General features: G+C 35.7%; 2 protein-coding genes across 3 annotated transcripts in view; both read left to right on the forward strand.

The window, feature by feature from the left end:
- The window catches only part of LOC108975147 (solute carrier family 22 member 15), a 40,793-nt gene extending 24,750 nt beyond the window's left edge, over positions 1 to 16,043 (forward strand). For both annotated transcript variants that reach the window (XM_018943455.1, XM_018943456.1), the window contains exons 2-7: positions 8,045 to 8,435; positions 8,501 to 8,768; positions 11,889 to 12,345; positions 13,149 to 13,329; positions 13,404 to 13,549; positions 15,096 to 16,043. In XM_018943455.1, the coding sequence (XP_018799000.1) occupies positions 8,045 to 8,435; positions 8,501 to 8,768; positions 11,889 to 12,345; positions 13,149 to 13,329; positions 13,404 to 13,549; positions 15,096 to 15,191 (1,539 nt within the window). In that variant the 3' untranslated portion in view covers positions 15,192 to 16,043. The remainder of the gene's footprint in view (positions 1 to 8,044; positions 8,436 to 8,500; positions 8,769 to 11,888; positions 12,346 to 13,148; positions 13,330 to 13,403; positions 13,550 to 15,095) is intronic.
- A 4,057-nt stretch (positions 16,044 to 20,100) lies between these two features.
- The window catches only part of LOC108975141, a 23,142-nt gene continuing 22,544 nt past the window's right edge, over positions 20,101 to 20,698 (forward strand). The window contains exon 1 of the mRNA XM_018943449.1: positions 20,101 to 20,496. Within this exon, the coding sequence (XP_018798994.1) occupies positions 20,476 to 20,496 (21 nt within the window). The 5' untranslated portion in view covers positions 20,101 to 20,475. The remainder of the gene's footprint in view (positions 20,497 to 20,698) is intronic.

The raw sequence follows: 20,698 nt of genomic DNA on the forward strand, positions 1-20,698 counted from the left end.
ATAATGCCAATAAGGCTCGGTATATCGTGCATATATGTATGTATGTCCCACCCTAATGTAGCAATCTTAATAAAATTTAAAAGCTAGTTATGCTAGTTTGTTTTAAATAACATTGAATCTAAAAAAAATTTTAACTTGAAACTTTTAATTTGAAAAAAACTGAGAGTAGATTTTTCTCAAATATACCGTTAAATAAATACTAAAGTTTTTATTGCTTAAGTCACCACCCACATATTATATAAAACTAACGTTCTGAGAAAGCACTTTTGAGTAATAAAAACCTATTCTATATAAACCCTTCAAAATAGGTTTCAACTCCGTCAATGCTCTCTTTGGGTATAGAAAAAGTTGTAAATGCAGTCCAGTGTTTGCCATCAAAGAAGCAAAACTTTTTTAGAAAATATCAGTTACAAAAAATTATGAAAATGCAAATAGTCATTAATGTGTACCCATTCAGAACTTTTTTGAAGGTTTACCAACACTCATTAAATGTTGAAAAACATGTTGGAAAATAACTAATTAACACCCAAGCCACAAAGTTTATGTAAATATACGAAAAACCATGCCATGGCAACCAGAGAGAAAAACTCAAATGAAGAATAACATTAAACGAAATTACCAAAAACCACAAAAGTAGCATAAAAAACTCAAAAATTCAAAAAAAGAAGATTTTTCGGCGATATCCAATACCTCAGCACAGGTGGCTCATAAAAGTATTTCTTTTTTAAAAACGTTTCTAAAAAAATTCTAAAAAAGTTTTTTTACAGTTCGGTTTACTCAAAGCAATAAATACCACTACTCATACATATATATATGTATATAACGACGTTTGCCGTCATTTCACCCTTTTTTTCTTTTTGTAAATCCCCAATGAAGTAAGTAAAAGGTTTGACCTAATAAAAAATTTCCAAAAACCAATTAAAACGCTTTAAACACGTGAATATGATAGTAATGAATGGTAATAAAATTATTGTCTCAACAACGATTGCAGTCTTAAAGCACTCAAAAACGAAATTAGAAAATAAATTAGCTATAATGTGTTGAAGGTGGCAAACATCTATGAGAAAACCTTTTAATTTAAATTTCACGCGAAAACTCATTCGTCGAAATATTTTTTGTCTATGTTGGTATGACTGTCAGTGACATCTGTGCTAGAAGTCACAACAAAATAATCATTAGTGTTTAGTATACGCTTCTCGTTCTGAAGTATACAGATCATTCGCCGATTTTTACATTGAGTGAAATTATTCAACAAAGAAGCTCAATTCAATTGCCGATGTTTTCAAAATGTTCGAAAAGGTCTTCGGTGATAGTTGTTCGCAAGCAAGTGTTTTTGATTGGTACAAATTATTTAAAGATGAACCACGTCCAGAACGGCCATCAACATCAACTGATGTTCAACAGGCCAATAAAATACTGGTGCTTGAAAATCGACGATTAACTATCGGAGATCTTACTGTCATTGTTGGAATATTGAAAGATCACTTGAGATGAAGAAAAAGGAAAGAATGATTGGTTCCAATATCAGTAAATTTATCGAGAAACAGAGTCGCGTTAACGGCTATAAAACAAATCCTTCCGACTACCACAATGTCATGAAACATATTCTTACTGGCGATGATTCTCCTTTAATTTTCACCGCATTTGCCTGATTTAGCTCCGTGTGACTTCTGGCTGTTCAGTAAGCTCAAATGAAACTGCTTACTTGCCAAGAGGCGACTAGTGTATAATTTAGCTGCCATACAAACTGATGGATCAAAATTAAGTCCTTGTATGGAAAACCTTTTTAATTTAGAAGATATCTTCACAAAATGTTATATATACTATTTTCCTAAACAACGCTACTATCTCCGAACAAATTTTTTAATTCGGAGGACTATATCATATAGCTATCATACGAACTGATGGATCAAAATTAAGTCCTTGTATGGAAAACTTTTTTATTTTACAAGATATCTTCCCGAAATTCGACCTAGATTATATTCCAAAACAACGATTTAATCTCAGAACAAATTTTTCAAATCGGACCACTACAATATATAGCTGCCATTCAAAATGACCGATCAAACTTAAGTTTCAAACCTTTTTAGCACATTGCCGGCAAGTTTTGTGACAACTGTCTCCGCTTTTTTGTTCTTGTTACACACTTTGATTTATATGTGAATACTCATCATTCAACTAATGAAGCGAAGTCAAAAAAAAAAATAGCTGAACGCCAAGCGTTGTAAATTTACGTAGTTGAGAAGATAATGTCATGTATTTTGTTGTTGCTGTAATTACGCTGTCAGCAGGTTATTAACCGCAATTAAAGACGTGTTTTTGCTTAAACTATTTTATTTTAAATACTACGTTTTGTTGTAGACAAACGACAACAGAATATATGTACTTATGTTTGCGTGTTAGGCAAGTCAGCTAGTGCGTATGAGTAATCCGCGTTAGTGTCAAGTAGCAGGCGATCACTCATTGTGATGAAGTAATCTTAATTTGTTGTAGTTGCTTTTTTAATTTTTATTGCGGTTTCATTCTTTTTTATCCCTCTTTTGTTTTTGTAGTCTATTTAATGCTTACATGTTGTTTTTTCGGAAGCATTTTCAAGTTCAAGTTAGTGTTAACGGCAAACTCATCGCGGTTGCGCGAAATGAAAGTGTGTTTTTGTCGTTGTTGTTTTTGCAAAAGCGAGTAAAAGTTGTCCGTTAGACCCAATGGCGTTGCCCGTTTGCAATGGTCATGGCTGTAAAGCGGTTTATTGCTAATTCATACTGCTTTTAAGCTTTTTTGTTTGGTTGTTTTTCGCTCACTTTGTATTTGGTTGCGTTAGTTAGTGCGCTTGGCTTTTCGCTTTGACTTTGAACTGGTATTTCTCCACTTCCAGTCAGTTGGGACGGATATGCGTGTGTGGATTCAATTACCTCATAAGCATAAATATGAATTTGAGTGTCTAGTTTGGTTACACACTCCAGTTAAAGTTTAATCGCAAACAAATTCGTGTAAGTCTAGTTGTAGTCGCCTTATGGAGGTTAATTGTAATTGTAGTAAGCAGGGCAATGAAAATATTTACATAAACAATATCATTTCTCAATCGATTTAAATATTTTTCATATCAACTTGACTAATGATATGCGTAGCAATCCCAAATATGTTAAGAAGTTAAAAAAAAAAATTTGTTTCAGTGCAGAGTTTTTTCAATTGCCTCCTCAGTCCAAAGTAGCACCTGTTCACAAGAGTGATTATGCGTAGGATTTCAAAGTTGATATTGTTGTTGGTGTTGTGCTCTAAGATAGACGAAATTATCTACGACTTCGAAGCTATAACTGTCAATAGTGACTGCGAGCCAAGTCGCGAGTGCGATGACTGTTTGATGAAAGGAGATATTTCGTCTTGTCCTCGCCACAACAAGACCCATATGCTGCGCTTCCTTATCTAGTTGGGTAATTGCTATTTGAACCTCATCACAGTAGAGTAATGGTACATCTATTCCATCGGCATCAATTGGGGAATCTGGTTCGTCAACTCCTAATGTTACACCTTCACTGCCATTCAGCAACTGTAGAAGTGTTCCCCCCATAACTTCAGCATGCTCTGAACATCAGTCCCTAGATGACAACTTTGAGTCCAACAAGAGTATGCTCCGGCACTGAAAGCTTCCATTAGTCGTCGCATCTTTTCGTGGAAATTTTCGAACATTATACATATCGGCTAGCTTCTCAAGCTCTTCACATCACGCATATCGGTCTCTCTCTTTTTCTATCTGCAAATGCGTCTCACTTCCCTCTTCAACTCTCGTTATCTGTTGTGGTCGATCGCAACATTGTGAGGTAGACTATCAGCTTTCTCTCCACTCCGCCACGACAGTGCTCACGTACCATCTGTCATTTAAACCTTCTGAATTCGCGGTTTGTGGTTAAATCATCGGCAATGCTAATTCTTCACTCTTCACTTCAAACATTTTATTATTTTCATAATAAATTATATATGAAATGTCTAGCATATTGAAGAGCATTGCCATTGGCCATCTCGAAAATCGTCATGGACTTGTGTATCAGTGGAGCATTGTGTCAACGCCAGCTTATAAAAATTTATAATTTTTGGTTTTTGTTTAGCGTCATCACCAACTGATGCATCTGAATGCATTGTCGATAACAGAATGACAAGCTTCTTTTTTAGGGCCGTAGGAGCCCATGATAACTTTTTCGTGAAATCCAAAAACTGTCGAATACGAAGATACGCGAGTATCTTATTTGCTGCCATAACACTAGGGATGGAAGGTTTATTGTTTTACAGTGCCAACAATGGTAATATTCCACGATAACAAATGTATAGCAACAGGGTAGAGAGTAAAGAAGTTATCCGTGCAGATGTTTCTACCACTAACTACGTGTTTTTTGCATTACAAATATACCAGATCTTTATACCATACTTAGCTGGTTTCGACGGTATATACAATTGAGTAAATCCAGTACGGCCACAGTATGGATAAAGCTGTTCATCACACCTCGCGAATTGGAGCTGTCTTATTTTTTACGGTGATTTCGAGTATTACTGTCGTCGAATCTTAATAAACGCCAAATATTATGGAATCTCGTTAATCCCATTGTCGCGCGATACAGCGGATAAGAATTGAAGTGCCACATATCAAAAGCATGATCTGTATTTGAAATATTTACGCCAGCACAAGTCAAGATACTGAAAAATAAATAAATTTCAGGTATCGCAACGGACTTTCATTAAGTTTGGATGGTCAGAATTATATTCTTGAAAAATAAGTTCGGCTTTCTTGTTTTCGAAGTCGGTTGACAAGATTTCTTGAGAACTACTAAACCACTCTTCTTGAAACTTTACACAGGTCTTTGAGATACAATTCTTTAAGACTTCGATGAAGGATTTTTTTCCGATTACAACTATTTGAAAAATAAATGTCGCGAAATTTTCACTTAAATTTTCATTTATTTGTAAAAATGTCTGCCAAAAATCAAAATTTTAATTTATGTTTTTCCTTCGTCCAAGTTCTACATCAGCTCAGAAACCAATAAATTCCTCTTTTCGCTTCTAATAAGCAAAATAATCTATAATACATGTTTTTATGTTTAACAAATTTAGTTATAAAAAAATTAACTAATTCCAAGTTTAATTATAAAGATTATGCCTACCGGAGTTGCTTTATTTTTTACATCATTTGTTTAGCGGAAGAAAATAATTTTCCCATATTAATTAATAAAATCTAGTAAATTCTAATGATCTAACTATAATAATTACTTTTCCTACAAAAATATTAAGGAATACTCACAAATCCATCCATCCATTACCATATATTCTCACTTCTTCAATCTGCTACACTTCATTATTCTAATACTACTTATCTCGGAAGCTCATCAGCAGTTTTCCTTGAGAACAAATTCTTCCAGCAAAACTTTATTACTCATATCAGAGTAGAATACCGCTTTGCACTCTGAATTTCCCTCCTTCATCACAAACTGTTTTGTTTACACGAACAACCGAAATCAGATAAAACCGTTTACGGCAAGTATGAGCTGCTTCTACAGCGCTGTTAAATCGATGTTAGCGCTATGTACCGCCACTCACGCTGCACTACAGTGCGAAATGTCAATGTCAGCTGGGAAAATTGGTGTTGGTTTTTGTTAATTAAGTGAATTTATTTGTATATTTATCTATGCTAAACTAATTGCGAATACCTATTGCGCTCAACGGGTCACGTTCATGCCATTTTCGAGTACACTTGTGATTTTGTTTTAATTTTATATCAAACAGCTTTAAATATATTCATTATTATATATATTAGCAATACCTTGCATAAAATTAGCAACAGACTTAGTTGCCTACCTAAGTGCACGTAAAGTGTTTGTCATACTTTGACTGAATGAATTTTTTTAGAGTACGTCAACGTATTGTTACTGAAATTTCCATACAGCTGGTCGACTTGTGTTTGTAAAATTTTAAAATTTATGGCAGGTTATGATATAATTGTACGTACTTATATATATGTCTCATTACACGAGGATGACCGGATAAAACCATTAAATCTATATTTTCTAAAGAAAAGTAATTTTTATGAAAATAATACTCCTTCAAACTGAATTGAACTAGTAGTTGAAGACTGGGATGACATTGCATTGTAAAGAATTCGGATTGCAAAAGCTCAATAAAATTTAGAAAGCCTTGAGTGTGATACAACTATCGACTGTGGAAAACGGACGATTCAATATGAGATATCGGACATGATTTCACGATAGTCAACAAAGAATAAAAAATTGTTACAAGAAACCTAGTCGCTTGTCTGTTAAGTTGATAATACAAAACAAAATCTGTCTACCCGAAATATATTTTTGTGCACTAAGTAGCTTTAGTTCATCTTCTCGCAATAGTAGGAGTACGTCAAGAATCATAGGTAAAAATCGTACGCAAGCTGTCAAAGTTGTATGGATGCGAGTGTAGTGGAAATTTCACGGCCATTTCACCTCCATTGAGAATGAAACATTACCGCTCTCTTAGCTTCAGCGAACCAGAAATCATATCAAAAACTGACATTAGCCATCTTAACAAATTTGTTATAGGCTCAAAGAAAGCTTTAAAAATCCCCTTATACCGAGTTCCCTTATACCGAGTTGCTGACGAGTACTTTCAGAGAGCGGGAGTGCAAGTCGAGTAGAAATCGTTCGTCTACCTGTTGTGATTGCAACTTCTTGATGTCGAGACTTCTTCCTTGTGTCGAACCTCTTTTGCTGCACAGAGGCGGGTGCGATCCTTGGCTGCAACAAGTTACTGGTCCGAGTCGATGTTAGGACCTCGGTGCGTATGCGCGTCTAAAACAATGGAAACGTGTGTTCCGTCTATCACAACATGATCGATCTGGTTGGTGGAATCTAATCCGACTGCTGGAATCTAGTACCACAGATAACCGTATTTCGAAACGAGGCGAAATCGATCAACCTCAAGCCATTTGAGGATGTTTGCTCATGGACTCTGAATTTACCGACCGTAGTGTCAAAAATACCTTCCTTGCCCACCCTGGCCTTAAAGTCGCCAAGCACGATATTAGATGGCATCCTTGTTCACATCGCTCTTTTCTTCTGTCGGGGTGTGGGCGCAAATCAGCGAAGTGTTGAAGAACTTTTCTTTGATGCTGATTGCACAAAACGTTCATCCACCAGGGTAAATGCCAGGACTCGCCGGCGGAGTCTGTCTCCCACCACGAATACCACACCGAATTTTCAATGCTTTATATGGCCACTGTAGAACCGTGGTCGTCTTCAAAGGAAGGGTCTCTTATCCGAGGCTTGTTTCTTTTTCACTAGGAGCATTTTTTACGTGGCGGGTCCGAAACCTAGGTCCCATCTACGGTAGAGGGATTGGTCGCCTTATTATTTCAATTCCCAGAGGATACCTGGTTTAAGACCGGAAATCGTGACTTGGTTGAGCCATATACTCGTATACAAGAATTTATTCTGGATGCTCCCATGTGAATGGCGCTCAGAGAACTTTCCTTCGCTTGAGTGAACACATTACTTCATCCTCCACTTAATACTATTGGTCGGTATATTATCTAAGTAATTTATTTCGCATCTTTAGGAGTTTTTTAACAGCACAAAGCTCTTCGTTGTGTCTCTCAAAGAGTTCTAATTGGAAAAGAACCACAAACTAATATACATACATATACCTTTAAAAAGTTTCTTTCGGAGATTTTCTGTCAGGTTTATTTTAGAAAAGTATATTTACCATATAAATTAGAACTTCTTATGGTACAGCACCAACACTTAACAGCCGACTTGACATCTGAAACAACCCTCGTAATTATGAATAATTTTCTATTGTTTGTGCCAGAAATTCTCACACATATCCGCACCGGTAGTCCGTGAAAAGCCATAGATTTATTGGCGTCTATGAAACTGCACTTATATTTAAATAAATTGTAGCAGTGGCAACACCATGATATAGACTAATAATAGTATTTATATAAATATCTTTGACAATTATTTACTTACTTATAAAAAACTAAAATTACCGCTTATTTAAATATATCACCAACTAGACCATCGCCAAGGACTACTGGTGTGCACGCCCTGATACCGCACCCGATATGGATGTATCGCTGTGGCGCAATCTAAGCCAACCTACTGGCGCTTGCTCTATACTAAATTTAAATTACTCGCTGCTACCTGAAACCGTTGGCACCGCTGGCACAGCTGAAACCGCGCAACTAATAAAATGCAGCAATTTTGAATTCTCCCGTGAAGATGGTAGCGCACACTCGATAATTGAGGTGTTCGGCTTGGTTTGCGGTCGTGAGCACATGGTGAGTGTGGTGGAAATGTGCTTCTTGGCTGGCGCAGCGGTGGGCAGTGTGTCGAGCGGCTGGATCTCCGATCGTTTCGGTCGCAAGCATACGCTGATGGGTTTCGTTGTGGTACAAATTGTTTCCGGTAACTACAGCTTATGGAATTTTCGTTGGAAGATTTTAAAATGAGACATTTTTTCTTCGTTACAGGCACTTTAATTGCTTACTCCGCCAATTTGGCTATGTTCATGTCGATGCGTGTGTTTGCCGGTTTTGCCTCCATGACAGTGACTGTGGTTAGCTTCGTTCTCGTCGTTGAGTTGGTTTCTGGTAAATGGCGTACCATAACGGGCATTTTAAATATTTTGCCAGTTCCGATTTCGTATATACTCATGGCTGTCATAGCATATTTTGTTCGAGACTGGCGGAATCTGCAATTGGCGATTACCCTACCATGGTTATGCATGTTGCCGATGTGGTAAGTGAAGTCTCTACACAAATTTGACAATATAAAAAGAAGTAATAGTTCTTATCATATTTTCATGGGCCCTTTAAACAAGGATAAAATTGATACGAAGACTGGCGTCTCTAAAGAAATCAGCTTCATTCAGTATATTCGCACTAATATCTACCTCGAGTTCTGAATCGAGTAATAGGCGACCCTAGCTTTCTATAACTGCTTGCTCGAGCCCTAAATAATATTCACACCCTGAATAGGGTAGGTATATTAAATTTGCCACGAAGTTTGTAACACCTTAAAGAAACCTTCAAATACACTATAAAATACATACATAAATGATTAGCTTGACGAGCTGCGTCGATTTAGCAATATCCTACTGTCGGTCCTCAGTTCCACAGTTTTTTAGATATAGATCTTCCCTTCAGGCAGCTGCTCACTTGTCGGAGCCTCGAACTACTATAGCCTATAATAATAGCATCTTAATTTATGTGTTTTACATACATATGTATTCGTATATGTATGTAAATTATGCCATATATATGTATATATATATACATAAATTTTGGCCCCGATTAAGTATTGTTATCCTGTTAATGCAAAATTAATTTCTTTGCATACCTGGGCCTCAAATCGCATACTCACAGGCCACTTATTTGTTATCAAGCTGACATTATCCCTTTTTCGTCAGCCATTTTAACCTTTTTTATGCGCTTGACTAACCTGGAATGTGCCCATTAAGTATTCATGCCTTCACATAGTGCGGTATGTACATATGTGTGTATGTAATTCATGCTGACATTTTCCTTCAAATTCCTTGCAATCGACCCTTTGGTTTATGCAACGAAAATCGCTTTATTGAAATTAAAATCAATTTCATTTCACCTCAATCGGGGTCGTCAGCTAACAATGGCGCCTTATGCCGCCCTACTGATGTACCGTTTGCTTTGCTCATGCTTAATGATTTCAGCATTCCAACTATATTTTGCTTTTGCTTTCGCAATCGTATTTTTGCTCTTGTAACCTGTTGGTACAGAGTATAATAGTATTGTTCACCTAACGATGGGGGGTTATGTATTATACATATACAATTTATAAATGATCGGAATTACGAAACGAGTTAAAATTCGGGTGGCTGTCTGTCCATCCGACCATCCGTGCTAGCTGTAACTTGAGTAAAAATGTAAATATTTGATGAAACTTGATACATATGTAACTTGGTAAAATAGAAATGATGAGTTCGTAAATGGGCGCAATCGAACCAATGCCACGCCCACAAAATTCTATTAGCCGAAAACGTATTCAGACCCATAACCACGCACAAAATTAAGATATAGATCTCTAATTTGGCACAGGCTAACGGAAAAGGGCAAACAAAAAATTAAAAAGTGGGCGTGGCACCGTTTTCTAATAAGTTTAGTGTACTTAACTCCAAAAACACTTAAGCTACAACAACCAAATATTATAAGAACTTTTACCGATAGGTTGAAAATGGATGAACTCCGATTATAGCCTCGACCACTCTCCATACAACGGTACTGGTAAAAACTACTTATAACTAAATACGCCAGAGATACAAATTCTTAAAATTGAGACCAGTGACTACGAATTTCGAAACTAAATTTTCATAATTTCGACTCATTGTTGGATCGTATATCTTTCCATGCTGAAAGAGCGGGAAGAAATGTAGCGTCGTTTGCTGTCCCTATCAGTCTACTTTTGTAATGATCGTTGTAAACCCCTATATAAAGATTTTCGAACTTCGTTACGTTAATAAAATTGCAAGGGCATATTTTAATCCAAAATATATAAAATTGCTTCAAAATTTATTCTCAAGTATACACCTGTATTTAAAATGTTCATGTTGGTCAAAATACGTGATATTTTACTATAACTAAATGGAAAAGTTTTCTCAAAAATTTTGTTAGATTAGAATTGGTCGAACCCACATTTAATGAATTGTGATCTTCTGGTTGACGTTTCCACACACTTAAAGAGGTTTTTAACATAATTTTAACTTTCTCGAACTAAGAATAAAGCAAAAAAACCTAATCTAAGTTTATGGTCTTCAATATAAATCAATAATACTATATAACAAATTTGTTTGAAATTTATTCACGACTTCACGATTTTTAATTCGTTCACAACATTTTTTTGCTATGAAGTCGAAGAATTACCTTTGATTCTTGCAACTTCAAAGAGATGAAATGTTTGGTTACACCCGAACATAGCCCTTCCGTACTTGTTCTATTTTATTTGACTGTTTTCACATGAGTGCAAGAATTTCCCGCAAAGATTTGATTGCTTATAAGGATACATATGTATTTAAGAATGTCTAAATAATTTGTTTGCGGTGTATCTGCTTATTTGGATTATCATTTTATGCTTTGTTCGCGTCTTTTGGTGCTATCGACTCATGAAACCCCTTTAAATGCTTTCATATGCCTGATTTTTTTTTAAGATATGAACATATGTTCATGTACGTATGTGTGAGTAAATTGAGGGCTTTTGGCTGCGCTCTCTTAACTATCATCAAATCAAATGATAAACTGATTCAATTGGTTATTGCTGTTGTTGTTGTTTGCTTTTGAATGCCGGATATAGAGTATATACTCATATATTTTTTCGGAAAAGTTGAGCTAGAGCAGTACTTACAATCGCTTATTAGAGTGGCGTAGAGAAGAAGGGTGATATACAATTTCTATGAGGGATGAGAAATTTGCTCAATATTTTTCAAGAAAATATTTGAATAGTTTGCGAGTCCCTAGTTTTGTAATCAAGGGAGAGAAAAGAGCTATATTTTTTTTCTGGTATTTCAACACAACCAAGAAATAACGTAAATTTGAATCAATAATCGCAAAATCGGTTGTATTCACATGTTTAACTTAACTTAACACTATTCAATCATAATACAAGAAGAATAACCTCATCTTAGTATATTACATGTGTTTTTTTTTATCAAGTTTTGTGGCGAAGACTTAGTTACATAACTTTGGATATCGGTGTTACATCACCTGATTAAGTGATTTCCTTTCCATTTATTTCTCCATATTACTACCAAATATATGTATGTACTTATGTACTCCCACATCTATTCTTCCACATTTAATCATTCAATTTTCTATTTCTCCCACATGCCAGGTACTGCATGCCAGAGTCGCCGCGCTGGCTACTTGCACAAGGGCGTCTCAATGATTTATATGCGCTAGTAGAACGTGCTGCCGAGCTCAATCAGCGCACACTGCCGCCAAACTATAAGAAGACACTTGAAGCTGCAGCACCGACACCAATACTCAAGCCCATCAATGCATCAACTATGGTCAAAAGTCAGCTGACGAACATACAAGCACAACAACAACACACACTGCCAGCATTTATGACGACGTCTGAAAGAGGGGGTCATACCATTGAAGCGGCAATCGCCGACACTACCGAAGCTGTACCCGATATTCACGAGAATCCATTAAAGGTGGTCTTTAATCGTTTTTATTGGCGCACAACTTGTCTGAATTTGATTGTCTGGTTGACTTTGATTATCGTCTACTATGGATTGACCTTGCATTTGAGCAATTTGGGTGGTGATATCTATTTGAATACGGTGAGTAGGAGACCGGGCAATTAAAGGAATTGCGAATAAGTATGTGTGTTGCGAGAAATTTTATTAATTAGAAAGTTTTTATTAAGTGTTCTATGACAATAAGCAAATTCGTTGAGGTAGCAATTAAACATTTTGCTTTCAAAAATTAGCACTGAGTGCGCCATTTTGATGCAGTCTCCTGGGACCTCTATAATCTTGCTATCTCTTTTAATTTGGATTTATCTCAGGAGCTTTTCGCCTAGCTCCCCCGAAAGGGGCAGACAATTGCGAGCACGAAATTTTTTTGATATATCTTTGGCGAATATAAGATCAAATTTGAGGCCTTCAAAGGCCTCGCTGATTTTAGTGACCGCGGTTCGTGGACTTGTTGACCATGTTCCTTTCGCTTCATTCTGCGACCGTTTGCTCTTCTGGGCAACCGTATTCTCTGCTGTGTTCTCCGGTGTACTACGACTGGTACATTCGGGTACACTGCTAATCATCTCCTGACTGGAGGCGAGGAGAATGTCTTTGGCAAACTCCGTTAGGGTTTATCACACTTGTTATTTTTGTTTGTTTTCTGTCTAAATTTTTTATCTTACGAGTACTCCGGAAAGAGTTGGTCTTCTTTCGCAGAGAGGGTATGCGCTGAGAAGGCGTTTTGTACCTCCGACCTTGCCGAGGCATCGGAGTTATGAAATACATAAGTCTTTGCTATGTTTTTGAAGGAATTGCATTAGAGGGTTTTCTTCTTAAGGAATCAAAATAATTTTTTTTTTAAATTTATTTTTATATTTTTATTTATTTATATTTTTGTATCTCAGATCGTTGCCGGCGCAATTGAAGCAGTCACTGTTTGTGTCAGCATTTTTGTAGTCTTGAAAGTGGGTTTGCGATGTAGCCTGATAGCATATATGCTAGTACCCGGAATTTGTTGCTTAGCTACAAATCTTGTGCCAACCCGAGATTTAAACCAAACTGCCGTGGTCGCGATGGCAATAATTGGTGAGTTATGTTTGGGAGCAAACTATACAAATTATTCAAATATACATATATACATAAATATTTATCTTTTACAGCAAAATGTATTATTGGCGCCAACAATGCCATTATTCCATCGTACACCGCCATGCAGTATCCAACGGTTGTGCGTAATTTTGGTGTGGGCATGGGTAATCTGGCAGCGGGAACTGCCTTAATGTTAGTACCCTATATGTGGCTGTTGGTGAGTATAACTAGGTTTTATAGAAGACATACTCTTATTTATACTCTCTTAAAATGTTGCACGAAGTATAATAGCTTGGTTCATTTGAAATGGAGTAGAGGTCGCAAAAGACATGATTGATAATATAGTTCAGGACCCTACATTCATCAAATGCATCATTGATGCTGACGAGACGGTTTTTTTTTTTTTTTTTTTTTGGAGTTACAAGTTGCATTTACTTACCGTTTTGCACTCTTAACGTATATTGTTGATTTTGTTGTTATTGTAACAGTTATCTAGTTCCCACGAGTTCTTCTTCTTCCTTATTGGCGTAGACACCGCTTACGCGGTTAGAGCCGAGTTTACAACATGCCGAGGCTGTTTTTTTCTTTTCATTGTTAGCGTTTTTTTACATCCGGTGTCCAAAATCGAGCGCTCATCCCTGGGGAGGGGATGTTTCGCATTCAAACGGCTGTTCTTTGGATACTTGCTCTAAGACCGGAAGTCATGAGCTGCTTGACTATTACGTAAAATAATTGTTTCTGAGTGAGGAATTTACTTCTACTCCCAAGTGAATGGCGCTCAGAGAACTTTCCTCGCTCAGAAACAATTCTTTTTCGGGGTCACTTGGGAGAAGAAGTAAATGGCGCTTAGAGAAAGTCTCCTCACTTACGTGAATTTCTACACATGGATCCATCCTCACACGAAACTTGATTTTCGATAAACAGCCCTTGGGCGGATAAAATCCGGGTCGATTCCGTACGTAGAATTGGCTGTGATAGGAATTGAATCGAATTGAAGTGTTCAATATCGTCTCTCATGATCATATTCCGAACAATGGAATTACGTATGCTCTACATGCTCATTGTGTCATAGTAAGTAAAAATCTTCTTCGCGGTGGATACTTTTTAGCCATAACTCCATGCTGGGAATTAATCGGAACGTCCATGGCCCCTTTCGACTGACTTGGCGCCGTTTTTGTTAACTCATCACCATCTTTGCTGGAAAATTTTCTTTTATATTTCTGTGTGGTAAATTCCTCTCAGGCATCTTAAACTCTTTGAGCTAATATATGTAATGCTATAAGCCTACGATTACAAGGGCAGAAGCAGAAATAAAGAGATGCCCAGCTTGGAAGTGAGAGGGCAATTTAAACCTTCTGTCAAAACTTCCTGAACTTGGACAGCCGACAGAGTGCAATAGGTTTTAACGTTTAGCAATTGGAAACGAGGGATGATCAGATTGAATTCTTACCAAAAAAATACGTACACGGAGGAATTTCTTCTATCGTTCACGGTCCTCAGCACTTCAGCCAGGAGTCTTCTCCTATTTTTTGGTCCATGGTTATTAAACATCATTCGGGCTTTTTCTGTGCGTTCTTTATAAGACAAAGTGACGAGACGATGGCCTATGAATATAACGTCGAAAACCTCAACCTCATTATCGATAAGGGTTACAAAGTTCAAAATATTTTATACCGTCTTAATACATTATATTTTAGAATTTTTCTTTAAAGCAATTTGATTTTATACAATTTTGTTTCTTTTCTTTTTCTTGGTCCTTGCAGGAACACGTGGACCCACTGCTGCCAATGAGCATAATGGGTGTGTGTGGAATTATTGGCGCTATTGCGTTATTCCTTATGAAGGACATTGAACACTAGAGATATGCTAAAGTATGCATTAGTAAAGGGCAACTAGAGAGAATCGGACGCTTGGTCAATTTCTTCTCATAAATTTCAAAGAAAAGCCAAGAACAACATAAAATATACGTAATATTAGACGATCAGACCGCATTGGCCAACATTTCGAAGCTGTCTGAACTGTGATAAAAGTAACTATTGGGCAGTTTGGAGATGTGAAAAATTTATAAAAAAAAATGTCCACAATAGTTTTAGAGAGGAAGTGCAAAAATATGTAATAAAGGGTATACAAAATGTATACGCATGTAGTTAAAAGTAAATAACAGAAAAGTAAATGAAAATAATGGTTTAGGATGTAAGTATTTTATTATTACCAACACAAACAATGTTAATGTTTCTTGCCTCACTTAAAACATATCTAATTGGAAGCCGCATTTATATTTTTACTACCAAAAAAAACTTTTTTTATGGAAGAAACCTTGGCACCGCTGTCACTTGAGTACATTTTTCATCACTTAGTTATTAAAATTACTCTAACAAAAGTGTGAGGTATTTTTTTATGTATGCATTTTTACTATAAATTAACTTTTTTTTGTGGAAATTTCAAATTTCCAAAAAAGTAATTAAGTTTTACTAAGCTTTTAACTGTCGTCTCAATATGCAAAGCTCTCTATCTGTTACAATCACCACCAAAACTCACGATAAAAGCTTTGAAAAAAGCTCACATGCTTCCGAGTAAATAAAACACAAAGCCGAAGAAGAAAGCTTTGAGCTTCATGCAAATATACATATTTACTAAAGCTTGGTTATGTTCAATTAAGTTAAGTTTATACCTATGAATCGCACTTATATGGGTTTTAAATGTATAAACAATTCTTCATAACATCGAAACAAATAAATAATCAAAAAAAAGTTATTAAATATATTTTAACTAGCGCTTGATTAGTGCAATTGTCTCCAGAAATTATTAATTCAGTTAGAAATAGACTCCAGCAAACAAGACGAGTTCAAGGTATAATTAAAAGCAGATTATTAGTAATTTAAAACTCTAAAGCAAAAATTTTTGTAGTACATAAATTTTTTTTGAAAATATTGATTGCGCTTCTCAAGCCTTTTAAAAATGTAAGTTCAATGTTTGAATTGCAGTTGAAACTGTTATAATAATTAAGGTCTTGCCTTGCTTTAATTTGTATGTAAGGTTTTATTTTATCTGCAATATAACGGGATACCTGATATTCTCTAAGATTTTGTTTTATTTATTTAATTCCTCAAGTCCAACAACATTAATTCAATCAAGTAGAACTTTCTCAGAAATGGTGTTAACACAGCACGCTTGGGAGAGGTTTAATCTGCGAATTTAGAAATACATCAGAGGCAATGCTGATGAATATTGAAATTAATCTTACCTAACAAATAAGGAAGACAATACTTCTTTTAGAAACATCGAAAGGAAGTGAAAGGCAGATAATGGACCGTCGATTTTCAGATCATTTTAGGTGTGTTAATAACGAGATTCATAAGACAGTATAGGGTCAACAAACTTAAAGGAGTGCAGAGCAATCCTATTAATTGAGTGTAAAAAATATGGTATCCAGATGAACACAAAAGAACAATCCTATTAATTGAGTATAAAGATTATGATCTTCAGATGAACACAGATAAAACGAACAAACAATTACCACAACAGCCGGTTCTCCGATCTCGGAATTGACCCGGATTTTAACCGGCCAAGAGTTGTTATTTCGGAGATCTAATCTGGTTTAGATAGGAAAGTCTTATTTTAACTTTGTCATAGAACGAACTAAATATGTAAATAATATTTTTAATGTTTAGGGGTCGGAAAATTTGGAATCATTTCGACGGTTAAAGCAAAGCACAGAAAAATTTAAAAGTTATATAATTGATGTGATTACTGAAAGAAAATATATTATTAAAGAACATTTTAGGGCGCAATTTCAAATATTGTAACTAGAAGGTAAGATGCTACGACCCCTCGCATACGAGATTTGAGAACATTTATTCCAATTCAGAGAAATCTGTAATTTCAATCACTAATCATAGAAACTATCAATACGACAATAATTTTAAGTCATCTGCATTTAGCAAAAAATTAGGAAAAGAGAAACAACAGAATCGTTGATAAACTGCACAAGGAGAAGAGGACCCAAAACGCTTTTTAGTGGCACTCTCGATGACGCAATGCAAAAATCCGACGATACCCTATCGACAATAACAACGCAATATATATTGCGCAAATATGACTTCATCTACTTGTACTTCAAGAAGACAGAATGAAAACCTAAAGAGGATAATTCTTTAATAAAAATTTTGTGTGAAACTGTATCAAAGGCTTTGGAGAAATCTGTATAAATCCAGCGGAGATGACAAACATGCAATAATCACTGTATGTAATTGTAATTCTAACTACACCCTTTCTAACATATTTAAGGATAAACAAACAAAGGAACAACAAAGGAAGAACATTTTTTTATATATATTCAGTAAAGGTAGTTCCAAGCTCATCATGTGCATAATATGATTTGAAGAATTCAGCAAACGACAAAATTATTGAATGGATTTCTTAAAAATGAAAAAAAAAACTATTATCAGCATCTAATCCAAAAAATACATCATGCAAAAGATCAAGAAATCGATCAAGACTATTTTAATAGGCGTTAATTTGAATCAGATGGAGACTAAGCATTATATCAATAAAATATAACTGGTGAAAAAATGAAACATTAAAAGGAATAAGGGCAGGACTATAAGTGCGACCGGACCAGACAATATTGTTTAGTTAAAGTCACCAAGAACGCAAATAATTTTCTATTTCGACTTATTTAACACCAGTGAAGAAATATTATTTGCAGATGAAGATTCATATCTTACACAACTCTATCGAAATATGAATGATATCATTTTTTCGAAATTTTACACTATTTTTGCAGGCACTCTAAAGATATCAATTGAACACGTACATCATATCGTTCACGACAACGAATTGATGATTCGGAGCAGTGATTGGAGATGTTCAAATGTAATAAACCCGAGTTCTTGCATGGGAACACGGTTACATTGTTTCACTCCGAAGTCCAATTGACAGTCATCCGAATGAGTATGACTGCCTGGAAAAAGCAAGGAAAGTCAAGAGTGACTATTACTTAATGTTATTGGACCGTTTGAAGAACAAAATCTAAAAACACGGCCATATTTGTGATAAAAAGAAAGTGCTGTTTCACCAAGCCATTGCACCGTTTCACAAGTCAGTGCAAACAATGGCACAAATACATGAATTCGAATCGCTTCCGTATCCCCCATATACTCCATATTTGGCCCCAGTGATTATTTCCTAAAAAGAACACTCGCTAGGAAGAAATTTTCATCGAATGCAGAGGTCATTACCGAAACTAAATCGTATTTTGAGGCAAAGCACAAATTGTGCTACGAAACTGGTATCGATAAATTTGAGGGGATCTATAATCAGTGTATAACTCTTGAAGAGCACCATGTTGAACAAACATAGCGAATTTTTCTTAAAAAATGTGTCTTACGATGGTAAGCTGGGGACTTTTATACCTGTTAGGTGTCCCCCTGAATGAGAAACTTATTCAATGTTTCCAACTAAAAGATGTTGCGTCCTTTATAAGGTCATATAAATTCTGAGACAACAAAACATACCTCTGATCTTTTATGATGTCAAAGCTTACCTAAAAACACCGTTTCCGTCAAATGAATATAGAAATGAGCAGAGTTGCATTTATTGTTACTACGTGAGGAATGTAAGTAATCACTGGCTTATGCAACACCCGAAATTTAAAAAAATGAATGAACGGTTTTTTCCTTGGATTTACGCTTATGAAGTAAAGTGAAAGAAGAGGAGCTGAACTCATTTAAAACCAAGTCACTCATTATCGAAATCAGTCTTAGTGTTAGTGTGTATGTTTATCACGTATATTAGAGATTTTTTTTTCTTTTTCTTTTTTTTGTTTTTAACGGTTTTGGTTATATAGTACGTAGTGATTTTGGTTTCAAATCCTCCCTCATTCCTATTTAAAACGGTGTTTCAATATTTTTGAAAACTTTTTTCAAGTTCGTGACATAATACTTCGGAAGTGTGCGGATAGCAGTTGTTGCTGGAAGACTGGACTGTTTCGATTGTTAAAAGACAATGTTGGATGGGCGTCACGCATGCGCTAAACCAAACAAATTTTTGGTGTGTGGCGCAAAGTTATAAAAGATTTGACCGAATTCGAAGAGACAAAAAAATGTTTTTTTTTTTTTGGCATACAACAACAATCAAGCATTTGTATATACACACAGGCGCAGCAAATGATTTGCGTATGCAAAGCACAAACGAAATTTATTGCTCATTGACGAAAACAAATGGTGCGCAGCAATTAACTGTACAATATCGTGATGTGATACATTCGACAGACGTGCGTATGCTTAACGGAATGACAATGCGAGCAGGCGATTACTATGAGTTATAGCTCAATAAATTGTTTTTATTAAGCGCCATTATTCCAACTTCTGCTAATTTTACTTTTGCAAAGTGTTTAAAAAATGTTATAAAACTTTTTTCTGAAACACTTTTATTAAAATAAATATGTTTTTGTGTGCTACCAACAAGCGCACTTCCACCGGAAGCCCGCGAAGCACTTCCTGCGCACATGCACACGCTTCAAAGCGAAGCTTTTAGACCACTTTCCAGTCTAAGGCGTACAAAAAGCTCACTTCCAAGCAACTATTTATATATATATATATACATATATATGTATATCTATACATGTATTTGCTTGTTTGTGTGTTTGTGCGCATAAAACAGCTGCTGATTTGATTGTTTCTCCTTCCGCGCTACATTAAAAGCCGTTACAATTGTTGTTTTTGCTGCGTCAACAGAAGCCATAAGCCCAGCGTTCGGTATAAAAACGAAATGGAAGCGTGTGGCATAAAGCATTTGACAAGCGAGTTTCAACGAAACGGTTATCAACACCACTAGCCCGTCAGTAAACGCCCAGCCGCAAAGAAACTGCTGCGAATTTGCGCAAAAGCAAGAAGTGAAAGACAAAGCAAGTGAGAATATCAAAAAACGCTATAAAAATATACACTTTGCCTTTGTGTTTGTGTAGTGTGTGTGTTGGTGTGCGTCTGCGCATTAGAACCGGAAGTGCTTACTTTGAACACAAATTAAAGTTTAATAATTAAAAAAAGAAGTAGTTAAGCACGTTGCAAACCGCAAATTACAACAACAAATAATTTTAAATAACCAACAGCGGAATTGGAGTAATACTTGGCGCGTGCAAATATGCAAGTGCAACATTTTGTGGTAAGTTGTTTTCGTTATTGCATTACATGTTACCATAAACGAAGTGATTTTGTAACTTTGTGAGGCCGTTAAGCGCGCAACGACCAAAAAAAAAGTGAAAAAATAAAAACGTTTTTGATTGAGTTTGTGGCTATAATATTTTTTTATATTTTTATTTCTCTTGTTAGTTATAATTTTTTCTTATTTTTAACTTTAATTTTTT

The sequence above is a fragment of the Bactrocera latifrons genome, unplaced genomic scaffold (genome assembly GCF_001853355.1).
Source record: "Bactrocera latifrons isolate USDA-ARS-PBARC rearing strain unplaced genomic scaffold, ASM185335v1 scaffold_62, whole genome shotgun sequence".
Taxonomy (NCBI): Eukaryota; Metazoa; Arthropoda; class Insecta; order Diptera; family Tephritidae; genus Bactrocera; species Bactrocera latifrons.